Source organism: Pelobates fuscus, chromosome 3 (genome assembly GCF_036172605.1).
Source record: "Pelobates fuscus isolate aPelFus1 chromosome 3, aPelFus1.pri, whole genome shotgun sequence".
Lineage (NCBI taxonomy): Eukaryota > Metazoa > Chordata > Amphibia > Anura > Pelobatidae > Pelobates > Pelobates fuscus.
In genome coordinates, this window is record NC_086319.1 from 311,203,152 (window position 1) to 311,224,596 (window position 21,445).

Below are 21,445 nucleotides of genomic sequence, written 5' to 3' on the forward strand. Positions count from 1 at the left end.
GTGGCAGGGTGGGAGGGAGGTAAAAGGGTGAGGGGGTGACAGGTGGGGTGACAAGGTGAGAGGGGGCGAGAGGGAGGTGGCAGGGTGAGAGGGGGTGACAGGTGGGGTGACAGATGGGTTTGCTGGGTGACAGGTGGGGTGGCAGGGTGAGAGAGGGGTGACAGGTGGAGTGACAGGTGGGGTGACCGGGTGAGAGAAGGGTGACAGGTGGGGTGGTTGCAGGGTGAGGGGTGTGACAGGGTGAGGGGGGTGACAGGTGGGGTGGTAGGGTGAGGTGACAGAGTAAGGGGGTGACAGTGGGGGGGTCACAGGGTGGGTGACAGAGTAAGAGGGGGTGACATGGTGAAAGGAGGTGACAGGGGGGTGGCATGGAGAGAGGGGGTGACAGGTGGGGTGGCAGGGTGAGGGGAGGTGACAAAGTGAGGGGGTGACAGGTGGGGTGGCAGGGTGAGAGAGGGGTGACAGGTGGGTGGCAGGGGGAGGGGGGTGACAGTGTGATGGGGTGGCAGGTGGTGTGACTGGGTTAGGGGGTGGCAGGTGGGGTGGCAGGGTGAGAGAGAGGTGACAGGTGGGTGGCAGGGGGAGGTAGGTGACAGTGTGACAGGTGGGGTGGCAGGTGGTGTGACTGGGTGGGGAGAGTGACAGGTGGGGTGGCTGAGTGAGGGGGGGGGTGGCTGAGTGAGGGGGGGTGACAGGTGGGGTGGCTGGGTGACAGATGGGGTGACTGGGTGAGGGGGTGGCAGATGGGGTGACAGGTGGGGTGGCAGGGTGACAGATGGGGTGACAGGTGGGGTGGCAGGGTGACAGATGGGGTGACTGGGTGAGGAGGGTGGCAAATGGGGTGACAGGGTGAGGGGGTGGCAGGTGGGGTTAAAGATGTGGTGACTGGGTGAGGGGGGGCAGAAGGGGTGACAGGGTGAGGGGGTGGCAGATGGGGTGACATGGTGAGGGGGTGACATGTGGGGTGGCAGGGTGACAGATGGGGTGACTGGGTGAGGGGGGTGACAGGTGGGGTGGCAGAGGGGTTGACAGGGTGAGGGGGGTGACAGGTGGGGTGGCAGAGTGACAGATGGGGTGACTGGGTGGCAGATGGGGTGACAGAGTGAGGGGGTGGCAGGTGGGGTGACAGGTGGGGTGGCAGGGTGACAAGTGGGGTGGCAGGGTGACAGATGGGGTGACTGGGTGAGGGGGGTGGCAGATGGGGTGACAGGTGGGGTGGCAGGGTGACAGGTGGGGTGACTGGGTGAGGGGGTGGCAGAAGGGGTGGCAGATGGGGTGAAAGGGTGAGGGGGTGGCAATTGGGGTGACATGGTGAGGGGGTGACATGTGGGGTGGCAGGGTGACAGATGGGGTGACAGGTGGGTTGGCAGATGGGATGACAGGTGGGGTGACATATGGGGTGACTGGGTGAGGGGGGTGGCAGGGTGGCAGATGGGGTGACAGGGTGAGGGGGTGGCAGATGGGGTGACAGGGTGGGTGGCAGGGTGACAGATGGGGTGACTGGGTGAGGGGGGTGACAGGTGGGGTGACAGGTGGGGTGGCAGAGTGGCAGAGGGGTTGACAGGGTGAGGGGGTGACAGATGGGGTGGCAGATGGGGTGACATGTGGGGTGGCAGGGTGACAGATGGGGTGACAGGTGGGGTGGCAGGGTGACAGATGGGGTGACTGGGTGGCAGATTGGGTGACAGGGTGAGGGGGTGGCAGATGGGGTGATGGGGTGACAGGTGGGGGGGCAGGGTGACAAGTGGGGTGGCAGGGTGACAGATGGGGTGACTGGGTGAGGGAGGTGGCAGAAGGGGTGGCAGATGGGGTGAAAGGGTGAGGGGGTGGCAGATGGGGTGACATGGTGAGGGGGTAACATGTGGGGTGGCAGGGTGACAGATGGGGTGACTGGGTAAGGGGGGTGACAGGTGGGGTGGCAGATGGGGTGACAGGGTGACATATGGGGTGATTGGGTGAGGGGGATGGCAAGGTGGCAGATGGGGTGACAGGGTGAGGGGGTGGCAGATGGGGTGACAGGGTGGGTGGCAGGGTGACAGGTGGGGTGGCAGGGTGACAGGTACCTTTTTCCCTGGTGGTCCAGTGGTGGCAGACTCCCTGGTGGTCCAGTGGTGGCAGACTCCCTGGTGGTCCAGTGGGCTCTCCGATCTGCAGCTCTTCTGGATGCAGAGCTGCAGACCACATGGTGAAGGTCTCGTGATCTTCAGTCAGAGCGTTGCCATGGTAACCCGCGACAACGCTCTGATTGGCTAGAAATCGCGAGACACTTCAGTCTGCAGCTCACACCCAGCGGAGCTGCAGACTAAAGGCTGGCTCTCCCGGACTGACAGGAGTGGCCTCGCACCCGGCGGCATACAGGGGAAGCCGCCGGGCCCCCTCCTGTGTCGGGTCCTCAAGGACCCGACATGTCAGTCTACCCTATGGCGGTTTAGGCGGCCGCGAGGCCCCACACAGCGCGAGGCCTTAGGCGGTCGCCTAAACTGCCTAATTAGAGAGCCGCCTCTGCATGGAACATAATTAAGGCTGATTCAATAACAATGCTGAAAGTACTTTCTTAACAGTAGATTTTTCAACATCCTTGTGTGACCCGTGCTAAAATGCACATCTCAGTTCCTTTTAAAGAGGAACTCTAAGCACTACAACCACTTCAACCATTGCTACATGCCACTGACACGAAGCACTGGTTCTGTTTCACATGTTTTTTTTTTATAAATGATCTAGCAGAAACCCCTGTGGCCCAGCCCTCTGCTGTGCAGCAGTTCTACTTCAGCATAAGCAATGGTTTCCTCCAAATTTTAAAGCATTGATTGAGAGTTAACTATTAACCTAACAATGCCATGCATATTTAGTCAAATGTTTTGAAATTTCTGCATTAGCACTTTGGTGAGAGAAAAAAGGCAGTTTACATTGCTGGCTAGTAACACCTCTGGTGGCAGTCATTCAGACTGCCACTAGAGGTGCTTCCTAGTCCAGCGCTGCACAGTGCGCGCTGGTATTTAGCATCTCCACTCTCTGAATGGAGGTGCTGAACGTTCCTCATAGAAATGCATTTATTCAATGCATCTCTATAAGGAGATGCTTATTGGCACAGTGCAATAGCCTCCAAAGGCTTTTCTATGGCAAAGCATTGGATTGGCTGAGATCATCAAGATTAGCCATGGGGTCGGAGAGAGCCATGGTAAGACATTCGTGGCGTGGGAGAAAAGTTGAGTAAAAACTATTTTTTTACTGCGATCTAAAGGGGCTGTGGTCCTAAACAACTCTACCAGGACTATAGTGTATAGGAATATGTCTAGTGTTTTCATTGAATATAGGATGGCCTATATTGGCTGAGTCAGTGGTGTACTAAGCGGGGGAGGGTTTGCCACCAGGGCTGGCCAGGCTTTGTGTTGTGTGAGCGGTGTGGCTGTACAGGGCGCCATGGCAGCAGGGGCACTGGGCAGCCCGACGCAGCTCACACATGCAAGGGCCGACCGAGAATAGAGGGGGATAACTGCACTGAGAGTTGGGGGTGGAGTGAAATCTGATGCCGGGGCAGAGCTAGGTTATCCTGCTGTATTATCGGTCGGCCCCTGCATGTGAGCTGCCCAGTGCTCCTGCTGCCATGGCATCCTGTGCAGCCACACAGCTCACACAACCTCCACTCGCTGCTCTTACTGCAGAACACTGAGGGGAAGGAGTCCCTGCTTCCCCAACTACAACACACCAGGGACTTCAGTGAATCCACTCCTCCTCCAGCCCATGCTATCAGTAAGTGAAAGTGTGTGTGTGTGTAACTTGGATTGTCTGTCTGCCTGTGACTGTCTACCTGGGACTGTGTGGGTGTGTGACTGACTGTGATTGTATATGTGACTGCCTGTATGACTGTGTATGACTGTCTGCATGTCACTGAGTATGTGTGTGACTGTGTGATGCTGCCTGTAACTGTCAGTCTGCCTGTAATTGTGCGTGTGACTGCCTGTAGCTGTGTGTGTGTGACTGTCTGCCTGTAGCTGTGTGTGTGTGTGACTGTCTGCATGTAGCTGAGTGATTGTGACTGTGTGCAAGTGACTATGTGTTTGTGTGTCTAGGACTGTGTGCATGTGGCTATATTTGACAGTATATGTGTATACCTAGAGAAACGACTTCCACAGGTAGTGGCTGTCCAGAACTGGGCTAGTCCACTATGCCTGTAGAAAGTCACACCTTAGACGACACTCCAGAAGTGTCCCGGGGCATAACCCCTAAATGTTTAAATTACAGAAAGATCCTCTAGTTGCTGGATAGAAAAACCAGAAACACGAGTATCAACTGGAAAATTGGTCATAAGTGGATAAAGAATTAATCAAGCCAAATGGCTACCCTCCTGTCTTGGGGGCTCTTAAAAACATCTACTGTACTCAGACTCATGACTTTAATGTAGTCGATATGGTCCAAGTCTGAGATATATTAGAGATGTAAAAGAGCCTTACTTAGAACCCATGGTTTCTAAATAGAGATAGACATAATAATAAATTGCCCACTCTTAGTACTCTGATATTCTAGTCGCCTTCATAGAGTGAGTGGAGGTTGCAGTATAAAATGAAAGCCAAATAAATACCTAAAATGGCTTAGAAATAAATAGTATATTTTTCAGATTATATACAGTTAGCAAGAAAGTATCCAAAAAAAAAGTTAATGTGTGTGCAAATAAGAATGGCTCTGTAGCAAGTTGAGCTGTAAAAGACTTGCTAAATTTGTAGCCAATTGCACTGATAACATATGAGTACTAGCTATATAATAAATGCACCTATACTTGTGTGCAAATATTCAGTTCCACATAAAGCAAACTCCTTTTTAAACAATAAGGGTTGTCAAGAGACCCCACTCAGACTAGGTGTACAAAAAGGACAGGAGAAAAGAAAAAAATATAGTGTTAAAGTAAAGAAGTGCTAATGTGCAGAACCATACTTAGAGAGTTGGTTACCTGCACATGGTGATACAGTGCCCTATAAGTGAAACAAAGTGTAAGTGAAGGAATAAACCCTCAACCCGACGGGCGTTTCGGTGCCAGAGTGATGCACCTTCGTCAGGGGCTGAATCTGTTCTGACCAAAAGGTCTCTGTTAAATACCCTTAGTTCTGTTAATGCTCAGAAAATGAGCCAATCGGACGTCAGAGTTCATCTGTTTTTGGCCGCCAAAATACCGACGTCACATTATGCTAATTAGATTTATGAATGTTCCAATGAGAAGGCGATTTTCATAGATTTTTACCTGCCGATTAGGGAGGGAATTAACCCTATAGAGTCCCAGTCATCCGATCGTGAACACGAGAATAGAAATCCTATAACAATAAGCATGTTCACCAATCCGTCTATGTCAAAGACATCTAGTATCCAGACTCCGGATTCATTTAACGTCTGCATATTTATACTTACTGGGCAAACCCTAATAAATATTGTATATTCACACACTAATACTGTATCGCAAGAACAGGAAAACTCCATCCCATGTGGTTAACAATATGCATTTTAGAACACCATTTATTTATTTATTTTTAATAAACACAGTCCCCATCCATTGTAGTACGTGCCCCAAATTCAATTGGAAGGATTTTTATTATATAGGTTTAGAAAAAGTGGAGAATCATTGTAGGGGAGGCAATCTAATTAAAAAAATTAGAACAGTGAGAAACATATTGGATCAACACCCTCAAAACATTACAGCCAGGGGGACTCAATGCTCATATTGATCTATGGTGTTTAGATTGATCTAATTTAATATCAAGAGCAAGTTTTCCATACTTCTTTTTTCCTTTTCTCGGATTTCACAGTTTTGTCATTTTATGTATTTATATGTGTTTTAGTTTCCTGTTTTCTATCTAAATGCCCACCCCCAATCTTTTTCACTGTGGTACTTCCCATAATGGACTTATTTATATGAACTGCCCACGGAGATGAAAAACCCGATTGGAACTCATCCGACATTTAAATAAGTCACTGAAATCTGTGGATGAACCAGATCAACCGCGGTGGAAAGCACGACGTCACCGCGCAGGAACGTGGTGACGTCAGAAAAGGCTGAACCAGGAAGTAAACTTGGACCTCATCGAGAACCGCTGAGAAGACTAGAGGACCTATTTGAAGAAACCTAGAAGCTCTGAAATGGGTATTTAAGGGCTGGGGAAGAGAAAATGGTTCATATGTACTTTGTATTTTGTTTGAACAACATTAATTTGTCTCTGAGGAAGTCCCCGGATGGGACAAAACGTGTATTTTCTTACCCCTCCTGGGTGGTATATTTATTCCTCATTCTCAGGTCCTCTAACAGAGTCCTTGGAGTGTGAGGGTTCTGCGCAGTATCTTCGCTATTTCTAGAACTGCACTCTTCTGGACAGCGATTTCAGATTTCCTACCTATATAATACAGTTGGAATGTATAATTCTTACACAAAATCTAAAATGAGCAATAGAAATGTGATGGTTTGTAGTAAAATTCTACTTTGAATGCATTCTGTAAGGATATTTTATCATGTACGCAGATATTCCCTTCTTTTCCCCCTCCTCGTCTATCACCACTCCATAAAACATTTTCCCTTTTCTATAAGTGACTTTTTATCTCCAATACATTTGTGCCTTCTATTCTCACGCCAATCTTTCTTTTGACTTTCACATGTTATCAAGGTTAATAATACATGCAGTATGGGGTCAACAGGCAAGTGCTTATTTGGTGGGGTCATGTGGGTGAAGAGATATATATACACTAGGAAGGAAGGTTTAGAACAGCTGAATGTTCCAAAATTTCAAAAGTTTGTATTGAGACTATTTTAGTGTACTGAAAGCGTATATATCCCTTTTTGTTCCAGAGGGCTAGGCAACACATTACTGAACAATGTCTTCTTCACTCTTCTGTCACACAGTGTATTTGTACTGGTGGTAGTAAATTATTCTAAGACACACTCTTGGTTTTATTGAAGTGATTTCTTACAAATGTACTGTCTTTTGTCCCACTCTATCTTATTTCCATGTGGATCTGTACCTTTTATATATATATATATATATATATATATATATATATATATATATATATATATATATATATATATATATATATATATATATATATATATATATATATATATATTAATTCTTTATTTTAGTAGTGCAGAGAAGGTAAACAAGCATTGTACTGCATGACATAGGTAGGCAATATGACAAGGTAAGTTGCGTGTACATAGCTGGTCATGTGAAGAGGCTTGCACTTTTTTTATATATAGATCAGTCCAGAAGCATGTCATATAAAGAGTAAAACATTGAACAAGTGTAGGAGCGTGCGTGAACCAAGTGTTGGGTATCTCCGGGTGCAGTTCAGTCTCCCAAACTCGACTGTTGCGGTTAGCAGTCGGTGTGCTCGGGTGGTCGGGCGTTATACCCTGAATCTTGGCTCCAGACTCGCGAGCTCTCGCTTTGCACGTCTAGTCTGCCTGGATGTCAGGCTCCGCCCCACCTTTTATATTTTTTGTGTCTGTCTGTTGTTGTTTTTTTTTGTGAATCCATCTCTAAATTACCATTGAATAAATTTGGAAACCATATTACCTTATGGACCCTTTTCCTGACGACTGTCTTAGTCCTAGTGTAGGCAACCTTTTAGTAGTATTGTGCCATAACAAGATTTTGAAGTCTCTTGGTGAGCCGATCCTTTTTTTTTTTTTTTTTTTTTTTTAATTGAGGTGTGTATGTTGCCATATTATGCTTGTACTATTTATGAGTAGTTTGTGCTATTGCGTGTGATACCTATGAATGTGGGCTGTGAATGGTGGATGCTTGTGTAGTGTGTGTGTGTGTGTGTGTGTGTGAATGAGATGTCAATTGCGTGTTTGGTGTGTGTATGTGTGAGGCTGCTTGTGGGGTTCTGCGCATGAATGTGAATGATCAGTGGTGCTGTGGTTGTGGGGACTGCATTTGTGTGTAAGCTGTTTGTAATTTTTTTTTGTGAGAGGGAGGCATCTTCTGCAGCTGTGTACATCTAGCAGTGTAGGTGTCTTCCCTGGGGACCAGAGGACAGGTCAAGGGCAGGAGCTACGATAGCTGCTGAAGGCTGCTCTACTCCAGTGCATATTCTTGCTCACAAGTTTTGTGTGGGAGTCATCTGAGATTACTTCCTCAATGATGCAATGCATAAGTGAGGATTGCCCATCACCACTCAGTTTGCACTAAGGACTCCTGATCAGAGGAGTGCCATGCATGGCACATGTGCCTTAGGTTGCTGACCCCTGTCCTAGCCAATAGTTCAACTTGCTTTCCAGTGCACCAAATGTTTTTCTCTCACTCCTCACTATAGGAAACCTGACTGTTGGCTGAACTCATCAGTCTAGTTACAAACCAGGGAAAACTCATTAAAAGTCTTCCATTTCAATCAGGAATCAACGGTAATACCTTTAAACTGTTCATACAGAAACACAACAATTTATACTGCATGATATTTCTTGGAAATAGGAATAGAATGACACATGGCATATCTGCTTCAACGTCAATGCTCGTTGTCCCCAAGCATTTCAACTACCAGGATATCCTATGATGAACATGTGCAACTTTTTTAAAAAACAAACAAATATACATGTGTTAAAACTGAATCATTAAATTATTCATTTGTGCTTCAGTAAGGATTTCCTGGAAATGCAGTGAAGTCTTAAGGACTGACCTGGGGACTAGGGGTAGATTACACTTTTTCAAGCACATGAGAAATGTCAGTCTTAAAGAGACCCTAGTAGTAGTTTTAGTGGGCTATGGTGGGTGCATGGATCACACTTCCCAATACAAATTTTGAACAAATTGATGAAGAATGCGAACCTTCCTCATATGAAGTTCATAGGAGATGGACATTGCTTGTAATCCTACGTCTATCCTCTGTTCGTACTCCCACCTCTGATGCTTGCCTTGAAGATTTCTCTAGGGCTGCACCGTTCCTGTGGAAGTCTCTTGCCTTTTCCGTTAGACGCTCACCCAGTCTCCACTCCTTCAAAAAAATTATTAAAAAAATAGTTTTTTCACGAAAGTGTATCAATTAAACTGGTAAAGGCTCCCAACTGATTATTCTCCTGGAACTGTCATTTAAAATAAAACAAAAATAAAATGAAAACACACTAGTCTTCAGTGAATACTATTCTACCAATCTACTTCCCTAATACTATCCTTACCTTTTGTGTCACTTTACTCCACATAATGTTATGTACCTGACTTACTATTATGAGTTTTTAAAAAAAAAGAAAAAAAATTTAGTAACAGTGCATCAAGCAGAATAGTACAATATATATATATATATATATATATATATATATATATATATATATATTTATATTTTATATGTAGGTTAACCTCCTGAAAGCATGCATCATAAATGTCCAAAGGTAATGCAATATATACCCATGGGTGTGTACCTAAGGGAAGATGGTTACACGCACACCACGTGTGATTAACGGCTCCACAAGTGGTTTGATATATCTATTTAAAAATTGACTAACACTTGTGATGTGTATATATGGGTATAATTAAAGTGCAACAAAATATTTCTGTATATGAGTAACTCGAAAGCAGTTTGACAGGGTTATAAGCTAATCATCTGGTCTTAAGTAGCTGAATGACTAATAAGTCAAGAGACTCTGTAACTGCATACTTAGCATATTTTTGTATAGTTTCCATTAATATTTCACTTAATCGAAATTTCCATTGTGGGATACAAATCCTCTATTGTAAAAACGACTTCTACTGAATTGTGTAGCATGAATTCACTTTTTCTTCTCAAATTATTTTTTACAAATGGAGTTAGCAGTTTTAACCCCTTAACGACCGCTGACGGTTCAGGACCGTCAGCGGTAAAACGTGCGTTTGGACCGCTGACGGTCCTGAACCGTCATAACGGTTTTGGGCTACTTACCTGATCGCCGTCGGTCCCACGGCGGCGATCAGTGCTCCACCCGGTCCAGGGGGGTTGCCTGTCTGCCCAGGCAGTCCCCCTTCGGCAGATCAGGACCCCACGGCCATGTGATCACTCGATCACATGACCGCAATAGGTGTCCATGTGTCTGCCTGCAGGGGGACTGTCTGTGCTGACAGGCAGTCTCCCTGCAAGTGAAAAATCCAAAATAAAGTGTAAAAAAAAAATCTGTGTAAAAAAAAAAAATAATATGTGTATATATATGCTATATATACATGTATTATATCTATATATACCTATATATAATATATGTATATATATCATATATATAATGTCACACTAAGTGTATTTTTATATTTATATATACGTATATAATTATAAAAATACACTTATATTTAAATTACACACGAATATATACAATATATATAATAACTATATATATGGTATATATTATTATAAAATACAAATAATATGTTAATAAAAATAAATAACAAAAAATAAAAATAATTTTTAATAATTAAAAAAAAATTATATATATATATTCAGTTTTATTCTAACAGTATTTTGATATTGATATATATTTATATCAAAATATACTTAGAATGTAATGATATATATATCTATGTATAAATAAATAAATAAAAATAATACGAAATATACATATGTCCACATACATAATTACATAAATAATTTCATAAATATACACGTAGACGTCAAATATATAAATATGTATATATATTAAAATTCTACGTGCATATTTATGTAATATTTTTACCTAATTAAGTAATTTTAATGATTGCAATTTGAGGGACCTGCCTGCCAACCCAGGCCAAAAGTCCAGATAATTTAATTTGCTAGCACTGTGTTTAACCCTGTAACTTTCTAGTACACCCTAAATCCTGTACATGGGGGTACTGTTTTACTCGGGAGACTTCGCTGAACACAAATATTAGTGTTTCAAAACAGTAAAACATATCACAGCGATGATATTGTCAGTGAAAGTTTCACACACAAACAGCTCTTTCACTGAGGATATTATTGCTGTGATATATTTTACTGTTCTGATACACTAATATTTGTGTTCAGCGAAGTCTCCTGAGTATAACAGTACCCCACATGTAGAGGTTTTATAGTGTTTGTGAAAGTTACAGGGTCAAATATAAGGCTTGATTTTACTTTTTTTTTTTTATTGAAATTTGTCAGATTGGTTAGGTTGCCTTTGAGAGCGTATGGTAGCCAAGGAATGAGAATTAGCCCCATGATGGCATACCATTTGCGAAAGAAGACAACCCAAGGTATTGCAAATGGGGTATGTTCAGCTTTTTTTAGTAGCCACTTAGTCACAAACACCGGCCAAAGTTAGCGTTTTTTGCATTTTTAACACACAAACAAATATAAATGCTAACTTTGGCCAGTGTTTGTGACTAGGTGGCTACTAAAAAAAACTGGACATACCCCATTTTGAATACCCTGGGTTGTCTACTTTAAAAAATATGTACATGTTAGGTGTGTTTCGGGGATTTATGACAGATAACGGTGTAACAATGTCACTATTGATACATTTAAAATATATATATATTGAAACAGCAATTTCCTACTTGTATTTATAGGCCTATAACTTGCAAAAAAAAGCAATAAAGCATGTAAACACTGGGTGTTTTTAAACTCGGGACAAAATTTTGAATCTATTTAGCAGTTTTTTTCATTAGCTTTTGTAGATAAGTAAAAGATTTTTCAAGTAAAAGTCCAAAAACATGTTTTTTTTTTATTTTTCACCATATTTTATTATTTTTTTTAAATACAATATATGACATAATATATATACTGGTATGTAAAGAAAGCCCTTCTTGTCGTGAAAAAAACAGTATATAACTTGTATGGGAACCGTAAATGAGAGAGCGGAAAATTACAGCTAAACACAAACACCACAAAAGTGTTAAAACTGCTCTGGTCCTTAACGTACAAACATCGCAAAAACAGGCCGGTCCTGAAGGGGTTAATTTAACCCTCCAAATGGGATGGCTCAGTTAAAAAAAAAAAAAAAAAAAAAACACACACTGACATTACTTTATGAAATTAAATAGTTGTTGATAATTTCCAATGTAGGCTATAAATAGAGGAGCAACTCAATATTTTTCTTAGTTAGCTATTTTTTTTCATGGGAATAATGCAATCTCTTACAGCATTGTCAATATCCTATTTACCGTTTGCTAGGCTAATTGCAATAGTAACATTATTAGGATTTGATAAGAGAACGTTTGCTTTACTTGGGGTAAAAAATAGCAGAGATGGAAAATTTTTTCCAGCTTGACTATTTTGGCCAAAAATGTGTAATCTGTTACATTGTTAACAATTCCCACATTGAGTAATACGATTTCCAATTATTGATGTCTCATTGTTGGCCTAATAGGACAAAGCCCATAATGAAGCGAACATATTTTCACCCACAAATCATTTCATATACCCGTATATACTCGAGTATAAGCCGACCCGAATATAAGCCGAGGCCCCTAATTTTACCCCAAAAAAACTGGGAAAACTTATTGACTCGAGTATAAGACTAGGGTGGGAAATGCAGCAGCTACTGGTAAATTTCTAAATAAAATTCGATCCTAAAAAAATTATATTAATTGAATATTTATTTGCAGTGTGTGTATATAATGAATGCAGTGTGTGTGTGTATAATGAATGCAGTGTGTGTGTGTGTGTGTGTGATGCAGAGCCTTGGTGGGGGGTTATTTTTTAATTATTATTTTAATATTGTTTTTTTGTTTCATTAATAATTTTTTTTATTTATTATTTTTTTTATTATTATTTATATATATAAATTTTTTCATCCCCCCTCCCTGCTTCCTAGCTGGCCAGGGAGGGTGGCTCTCACTCCCTGGTGGTCCAGTGACATTGGTAGTTCAGTGGGGGGCTGGCAGGGAGCACTTACCTCTCCTGCAGCTCCTGTCTGCTCCCTTCTCCTCCGCGCCGGTCCGGTCAGCTCCCCTGTCAGCTCACACTGTAAGTCTCGCGAGAGCCGCACTATGACCCCGCAGCTCTCGCGAGACTTACACTGGGAGCTGACAGAGGTGCTGAACGGACCAGCCAGGAGGAGAAGGGAGCTGACAGGAGCTGCAGGAGAGGTAAGCGCTCGCTGCCAGCCCCTTGTCTGTATTATGGCAATGTAAATTGCCATAATACAGACAGTGACTCGCGTATAAGACGAGTTGGGGTTTTTCAGCACAAAAAATGTGCTGAAAAACTCGTCTTATACTCGAGTATATACGGTATAATTATTATTGTGCTTGCATTCTAAATGCCTATGGTGAGTGATTCTGAGCCTACCCTTAGTTTGACGGAGACCCCCACAACAGATGGAACTTGCATGCCCACCTTCCGATTATGATGGATACCGGGCTTTGCCAAGTGCTCAGCACTTACATAGAGAGAGAACTTACTTAATGTTATGTTAGGGATACATATAGGATATTTAAAAATATGTCCTTTAAAAATATTATATCATCTGTATGGGTGCACAAAAAGGAACACTATAGTATTAGGAATAAAACAAACTGTATTCTTAACACTGCAGTGTTCCTATGCCTTTGCATAGCCACTAGAGACAGTCCTAAACCTGCAATGGCAATGTTTTAAATTACTGCGCTAAGAGAACAGGAACACTTCATCCAGACCATGTCAATTAGATAATGTCCATTTAAATTACAGTGCAACAAACACAGAGAACGCATTTAGTTTTTTGTTCCGACAGTTGCCTCCATCCTTAAAGGACCAAATATATAAAAAAAAATGGTGAGTTAAGAAAAAGGGACCATCTAAGCATCGTATCTGCCAACAATTTGTTGCAAGGACTCTGTTAATGCGGTTTTTCTTGTTTCACACAAAGCAGAACCACTCTCTCTTGCATATCATGAGGAATTTTACTTTCTCCTTATCACCACAAATATATGTGCAGTCAGAGGCTATGCGTGCTGGGCTATACAAGGATTTGTCTCTTCCAAATCATTGCAGGCCTTTCTGCATTGCCAAATCACCACTGACACATTGGGTTTATGGGTTTGACACCACAGATTTTTTTTTTTTTTTTTTTTTTTTTACAGGTATTAAGCTTGCTAATTTTTTTCCCAACTACTCAAAGCCTGTTAATACAGTGTGCCCATACTACCCAAATTCTGTACAAGTAATTAATTTATTAATAATTTAGCAAAGGACGTATGCTTATACTGCCAGAGGACTCCTGTCCACATCCTTTTTATTGTGTTTGTCAAAGTTAACAAGTCAAGGCAACTTGAACACATGCTTACAGGCTTGCAAAGTGAAGTGAACTTTTCTGTTACTTCCCGTAAAAGGTTTGGGAAATATTTGAGTTATTTTAGCAAAAGGGGGGAATTTTCGTGAGACTCACAACTCCAAGGATGCTTGTGACTGCTCTCGGGGTGAAAGGGTTAAAAATTGTCTTCACTAAAAATAAAATAATAAAAAAAAAAATCCAGTTTGGCCGGTGAGAGTAATCCAATCAAATGCTTCTCTTCAAATCCTACATTAAATGAAAAACATTTTTTTAAAGAATTGTATATTGACAGGGGATTTCGGGCACCATAGCCACTGTAATGACTATGGTGCTTATAGTGCCCATTTTAATTAGGAGTCAACTCCCGTCAGTCATTTGAACAACAAAGATTGTCTTTGTACAGAAATTCAGTTTTCCCTTCTATATTGAATTGTGGTATATATGGTTTTGATTTATTTATTGAGACCCTTGTAAGAAGATTCTGTTTTGTTAAATATGTTTTGTTTTCGTCCACACATCCACCGGCTTTCTAAGCTGGTATTAATTAAACAATACAGCTTCTGTTACTATCTCCTTTCAGTTGTTTGATTAGTTAAAATAAACACAAAACGACTTGTTATCCTCTTTTTCCCCTAACGTGTGCCAGAGAGATGTACTATATATCATATGAGTGTTTTACTTACAGTAAATGCAGTGATAACAGTTTTTGGAGGGGCGCAGCCTATGTCTCCTGTCTTCTATAAAAATATGACATGACTTTACCATAACACGCTACTCTGGAAAGTATTAACTTGGTACTGGTGGGAAGTAACAGGACCAGGGAGAGAGTGCCAGTGCCGTATGTATAATCTACTCTAGGCCAGGGCCGCCCAATAAGTAGATTTCCTTATGTTGTAGAACTACAACTTCCATGATGCTTTGCATGCCTTTAGAATGCCTATAGAATGACAAAGCATCATGGGAGTTGTAGTTCTAAAAAAGAAATCTGGGGATCTACTTATTGGGCAGCCCTGATCTAGGCTGTTAATATGTGCAGTTGTGCATTGAACCCTTACAGCACTCTTTGGGGGTCCTTTTCCAGGATATTCCCAGAAATAAAAATGGGAGAAAAAAAATATTGCGTGATATTTTTCATTTTTATGCTCTATTTTCTTTTAAATTCATATTAAATTTGTAACAAATAACACCCTAATCCTCTTCAGTCTAGGCACAGCCACACAAGCATTGTTTCATCCCTCATTTTTTCATCTTCCTTATTTAGCTATGCTGATTAACAGGTGCAAAGGAGCTCTTACAACAATGATTGACAGCTAGTCGAAATAGAGGCACCCGGTTACAGGATAAACAGGTGCAGATTCCTACATTAATTTTGATAAATAAGTAGACCAAATATTAACAATACTGGGTGATGATTATTATTTTGTTTATTATTCTTTGTTTTTTTTTTCAAATGAAGAATGGCCTGTTAATTTAGCTTTATCAGCTGTTTAAATCCCTACTGGAAGAGGGAGCGGAGGGATCACAAGGAGTGGTTTATTAACTAGATTTAGTGATGACCTAGATTGACACTGGTCCTTAACCCCTTAAAGGACCACTCTAGGCACCCAGACCACTTCAGCTTAATGAAGTGGTCTGGGTGCCAGGTCCTTCTTGGGTTAACCCATTTTTTCATAAACATAGCAGTTTCAGAGAAACTGCTATGTTTGTGAATGGGTTAAGCCTTCCCCTATTTCCTCTAGTGGCTGTCTCATTGACAGCCGCTAGAGGCGCTTGCGTGATTCTCACTGTGAAAATCACAGTGAGAGCACGCAAGCGTCCATAGGAAAGCATTATGAATGCTTTCCTATGTGACCGGCTGAATGCGCGTGGAGCTCTTGCCGCGCGTGCGCATTCAGCCGACAGGGAGGAGAGGAGGGGAGGAGGATCGGAGGAGGAGAGCTCTCCACCCACCGCTGGAAAAAGGTAAGTTTTAAACACTTTCCCCTTTCCAGAGCCGGGCGGGAGGGGGACCCTGAGGGTGGGGGCACCCTCAGGGCACTCTAGTGCCAGGAAAATGAGTATGTTTTCCTGGCACTAGAGTGGTCCTTTAACCCCTTAAGGACACATGACGTGTCTGACACGTCATGATTCCCTTTTATTCCAGAAGTTTGGTCCTTAAGGGGTTAAGGACACATGACATGTGTGACATGTCATGATTCCCTTTTATTCCAGAAGTTTGGTCCTTAAGGGGTTAAAGACACTGTATGATCACCATAACATCGCCATCGAAATGACGTTTTTAATGGTGCTCAGAGGTCTCGGTTGGTTTGTTACCGAAGAGGGTTAAACGTTTCTCAAACAAGTTAACTCAAAATGTTGATCTCCATTCATTGAAAAGATGCATATATTATTTATTTTTTTAATGAATGGGGAGCTACTGATTGGTTTAGAGCAGCGGTTCCCAAACTGTGTGCCGCTGCGCCCTGGTTACAGCATTGGGGAAACATTCCAGCTGAACAGGGGCCTGGGCGAATACAGTGCTGAATATCTCTCTTCCGGTAAAACACAAAGCGCGTGGGAAGCATGACTTACTGTCACGATAGGGCGTAAAATGTAATCTATAAACTATACTAGCTGTACCCTTATCTTAGCCGAAATCAAAATGTCCTAAAATATTTTTGGGGATGAGCGAAAAGCAGGGATCAAATTAAAGAGAATTCTGAAATGTTTTTGCACATATTTCTTTTAACCACAATTGTTAAAGGGCTGCTATATACACCCAGACCACTTTGTCTCAATGATGGCCTGGGTTCAGTGGTAGTTTAGTATAAACTGCAATGTTCACATTGCAGGGCATCCTCTAAAACAGTCATGTGACCTCGGTGTGTTAAATATAAAAATAAATATTTGTATTGAATCTTATTCGAGACTGGTGCAGGTTTGTATTCCTAATGCTATTGGGTTTCTTTAAAAGAACTGTTATTCTTTGCCATTTTATTTTTAGTACATTTTTGTTTCTAGTTTTCCTTCACACTGTAATTTGTATATTACAGCACCATGTCTCATATTACTGGAATTATAAATATTGTGTCTTAGAACAAAATTTTACTGTTCCAATGGAATGAAAAAAAAAAGAACATTGTCGCCCACTTAAATCTCTTTAATTACTTATGAACTGAAGCACTTTAATTTTATGATCTTTCAAATCTCTTGAAACTGAGCTGATTTAGTTTTACAGAATACATTTTTTTATTAGTATGGCTATTTTCTACATACGGAGGTTACTTTTTTTTGGAGTAATTCTTAGGTGTGAATTAAAATGTCACATCTCTTCAGGGGTGTTGTGCATGTATATGTTATATATGTAAGAATACGACGCATATATATTACTGTACAGCTAGGTGTTTTTTGCAGATTTTAGAATCTTTCCTGCTAAGCCAGCTTCTGATGAATTAGTTCCTTGTTAAAGGCACGTTTTACTGCACATGCACTAAAGATTATGTTACAAGTAATACCTTAATTATATTAAAATAATGTCACCTGATGCAGCATTCCTAACCGTGTGGACACAAGTCAGAATGAAAAACCTTAAAAAATCAAACCATATTCAGGACGTCACCACATTTATAATGCCGTATGTAAATAATGGATTTAAAAAAAACTGCACAAAAATAATTAAAGAAAAAGAAAATGTGTGTTTAAATTTACTGAAAATAATGCAATTGCATAATCCTTAACCAGGAAAAAGCTCCACCAATCAGAAGTCACTAATTCTGATCTATGTGTTTGTTACATCTTCTGTGAAGAGGAGTTTATGGGAAAAATAGTTCGGCCCCCAGCCTCTATAAATGATATACGGGAAATTGCTCCCGGCAGCAGTCTTTACTTATGCCAGGGCTGGGTTAGTGGCACATCCCATCTCTCAGTTAAAGTACAGGGTAGTGTACAGATTGATTCCAGCAGCTCCCTTGCTCCCTGTGAGGTCTGCTCTTAATATTTGAATCTGCAGAGCAGGCACTTGCTGTGTGGCAATGCAACTGGTAGGCAGGTCCCTGCTCTGGCAAAAGGGGGGTGCTCTGTGCACCCGCTGCATCATCTGTCACCCAGACAGGATCACTTCCTGGGTTATTGCGCTACTGGGTGCGTAAAGGTTCTGTGCAGATGGGTTGAAAATACATACAAAACAGCATTTTATATTATTTATTCATTAGAAAACCAATATCCGCTTAAAATAATTTTAGACTTTAAATGTTTTCAGATAAATTATCACACAGGACAAAAATTCAGTATATAGATTGTTTTCAGCAAAATGTGAGAATTGGTCAAGGGTCTGAACACACTTGCAAGGCATTAAGTAAAGGTGCTGCCTCCTGTCTGGCCGTCATAGAATTTTTATTTTCAGGATTAGTTTTGTAGGGACCTAGAAGGAAATATATGTAACCTCACCTCTCTAAAGATGGAGTGAAGTTCTAAAAGTGGCAGTCAGAGAACAGAAACATCAGAACCATTGCATTGTTCTCCATACTAATTGCACCTGGTTTACAATGTTGCCTCTCAATTCTGTAAAAGACAATTTTATAAATAACTCCCTGTAGCGACACCAAGTGATTCTGTGTCCTAATAGCATCTTGATGGAATTGGCTATGGTACTTGAGATTCTAGGAAGTTGCCACTAATCTAATGTGCAAATCTTTATATTTGTTTACAGCTGTGTTTTATTGTACTCATGTACGTGTTCTAGTGCAATGTGTACAGATGGTTTCTCCCATTGAACTTGATGAACTTTGCGTAGAACGTATTCTTATCAAATCAGTTGTATAGCTACTGTATATAGCTGTGGTGCAGATGTCTTGAGAACATGTTGTCTACTATTTGATAGATACTTGCAAACTGGTCTTGGTGCTTGAGGTCAATTGTGCTGCTTGATGTAAACCTGATGTACAGACATATAGAATATAATTGGAGGGTGCATATATACACAGGTATTCTCTAGACACCGAAGATAATTAATTAATGTCAGGGGTTCTGCACTAGTAATTGTACCTCTTCCTTCTAGTATTATTTGTTTCATTAAAGCTGGTATTTAGGATTGGTCACAATTATTACTATATACCCCGGCTACATTATCCCTTCGGTTGGCATAGGAGTGCTAGTGCTTTGCAGATTTATTGTATATAGTTATTTTTCTTTATTATTGTTTTGGTCTCTATTCACCTTTATTCTCATTTTCTGTAGCCAGTTTATGACCTACAACACACTACTACTCAGAATTCCAGGCGATGGGAATGGCCTGAGGATTATTTATATCTGAAGACCATTCACATCTTTTTTCTTTTGTCTGCTGTTTTTTGTTAAATAAAAGTAGCATTGGGTAAATTTCAAGTGAGTTTTTGTAGGTCTTACCTAATTTTTTTTACAATTTTCAGACTGTAAATGACCTTTATGAACTGCAGCTATGAACCCTGCCTCAATGTAAAAAAAATATATTTCAATGTAAAATTCTGCTGCAAACTTTAATTTTAAGAAGCTGTGATTATTTTTTTATTATTATATTATTTAATTTAATTATCTTGGTCGTGTTAATAGTTTCTTTTCTTCTTGCTCTATAACAGTGTCCTGGTCATGAAACTTAATCAACAGCAAGCACCATTATATGTAAGTAAATATTAATTTAATCTTATTTTATATATGCTTGTTTAAAATTGATCCGAACCAGGCTTCATGTGTAATCATAATAAAATGTATTTCTTTTTCTTTTTTTAAATGTAACTTTTAAAGGGGAAATGTCACATCCTAGGATTTTTCATAATATTAGTTAAAGAAATTAAACTATGTATCTTAACTCATTTGCAATATTTTCCCTGCCAACGTTTACTACTCATCCTCACTGCACCCTTCAGAGAGCCAGAAGCCCAATGAAGTGATCTGGGTTCAGTGGCCAATTCATTTCAACACTACAATGTAAAACATCGCAGTTTTGCATAAACTTGCAATGCTTCCAATAAGCATACATTAATCTTTCCATTAAACACACCTAGTGACTGTCTTCTTGACAAGAGGTAATTCCTCTGTGAGAACAGAGTCAGATTCTGCTATTAATCAGATGGTGCCTCTAGATAGTGTTTGTTTGGTGTAGCACAGCGATATGCTGCACATGCGCTATAGCCTTCCAATGCTTCCCCATGGGAAAGCATTGAATTCTAGACTTCAGTCTTTATGATCTCAGCTAGGGAGACAGAGCCTCAGCAGCAATACCAGCCTAGCGATGGCATAAAGGTAAGTGAAACCCTCCTTTCAAATGCCTCATAGGTGTGGGGATACAGTTTTGTATTACCCAAAAGTATCTTAAAGGAGCACTATAGTGCCAGGAAAACTGGTAATTAGGTCCCTTCCTCCATCGTGGCCCCCCCCCACCCCTCCCGCTGGGCTGAAGGGGATAAAACCCCTTCAGCCACTTACCTTAAAGGGACACTATAGTCACCAGAACAACTAAAGCTTATTGAATTTGTTCTGGTGAGTAGAATCATTACCTTCAGGCTTTTTGCTGTAAATACGGTCTTTTCAGAGAAAATGTAGTGTTTACATTACATTTACATTTCAGTTTCTCTAAAACTGCTATGTTTTCAGCTGCAGGGTTAAAACTAGGGGGACCTGGCACCCAGACCACTTAATTGAGCTGAAGTGATCTGGGTGCCTATAGTGGTCCTTTAAAGGGACACTATAGTTACCTGAACAACTTTAGCTTAATGTAGCAGTTTTGGTGTATAGAACATGCCCATGCAGCATCACTGCTCAATCCTCTGCCATTTAGGAGTTAAATCCCTTTGTTTATGAACCCTAGTCACACCTCCCTGCATGTGACTTGCACAGCCTTCCATAAACACTTCCTGTAACGAGAGTCATATTTAGGCTTTCTTTATTGCAAGTTCTGTTTAATTAAGATTTTCTTATCCCCTGCTATGTTAATAGCTTGCTAGACCCTGCAAGAGCCTCCTGTATGTGATTACAGTTCAATTTAGAGATTGAGATACAATTATTTAAGGTAAATTACATCTGTTTGAAAGTGAAACCAGTTTTTTTTTTCATGCAGGCTCTGTCAATCATAGCCAGGGGAGGTGTGGCTAGGGCTGCATAAACAGAAACAAAGTGATTTAACTCCTAAATGACAGTGAATTGAGCAGTGAAATTGCAGGGGAATGATCTATACACTAAAACTGTTTTATTTAGCTAAAGTAATTTAGGTGACTATAGTGTTCCTTTAAGTTTGTGTGAGTAAGT

The 21,445-nt window shown here is 41.2% G+C and overlaps 1 protein-coding gene across 1 annotated transcript in view; it reads left to right on the forward strand.

The window, feature by feature from the left end:
• Positions 1-21,445, forward strand: part of AKAP13 (A-kinase anchoring protein 13) — a 294,031-nt gene that overhangs the window by 62,455 nt on the left and 210,131 nt on the right. Inside the window, exon 3 of the mRNA XM_063448874.1 lies at positions 19,780-19,822. Within this exon, the coding sequence (XP_063304944.1) occupies positions 19,790-19,822 (33 nt within the window). The 5' untranslated portion in view covers positions 19,780-19,789. The remainder of the gene's footprint in view (positions 1-19,779; positions 19,823-21,445) is intronic.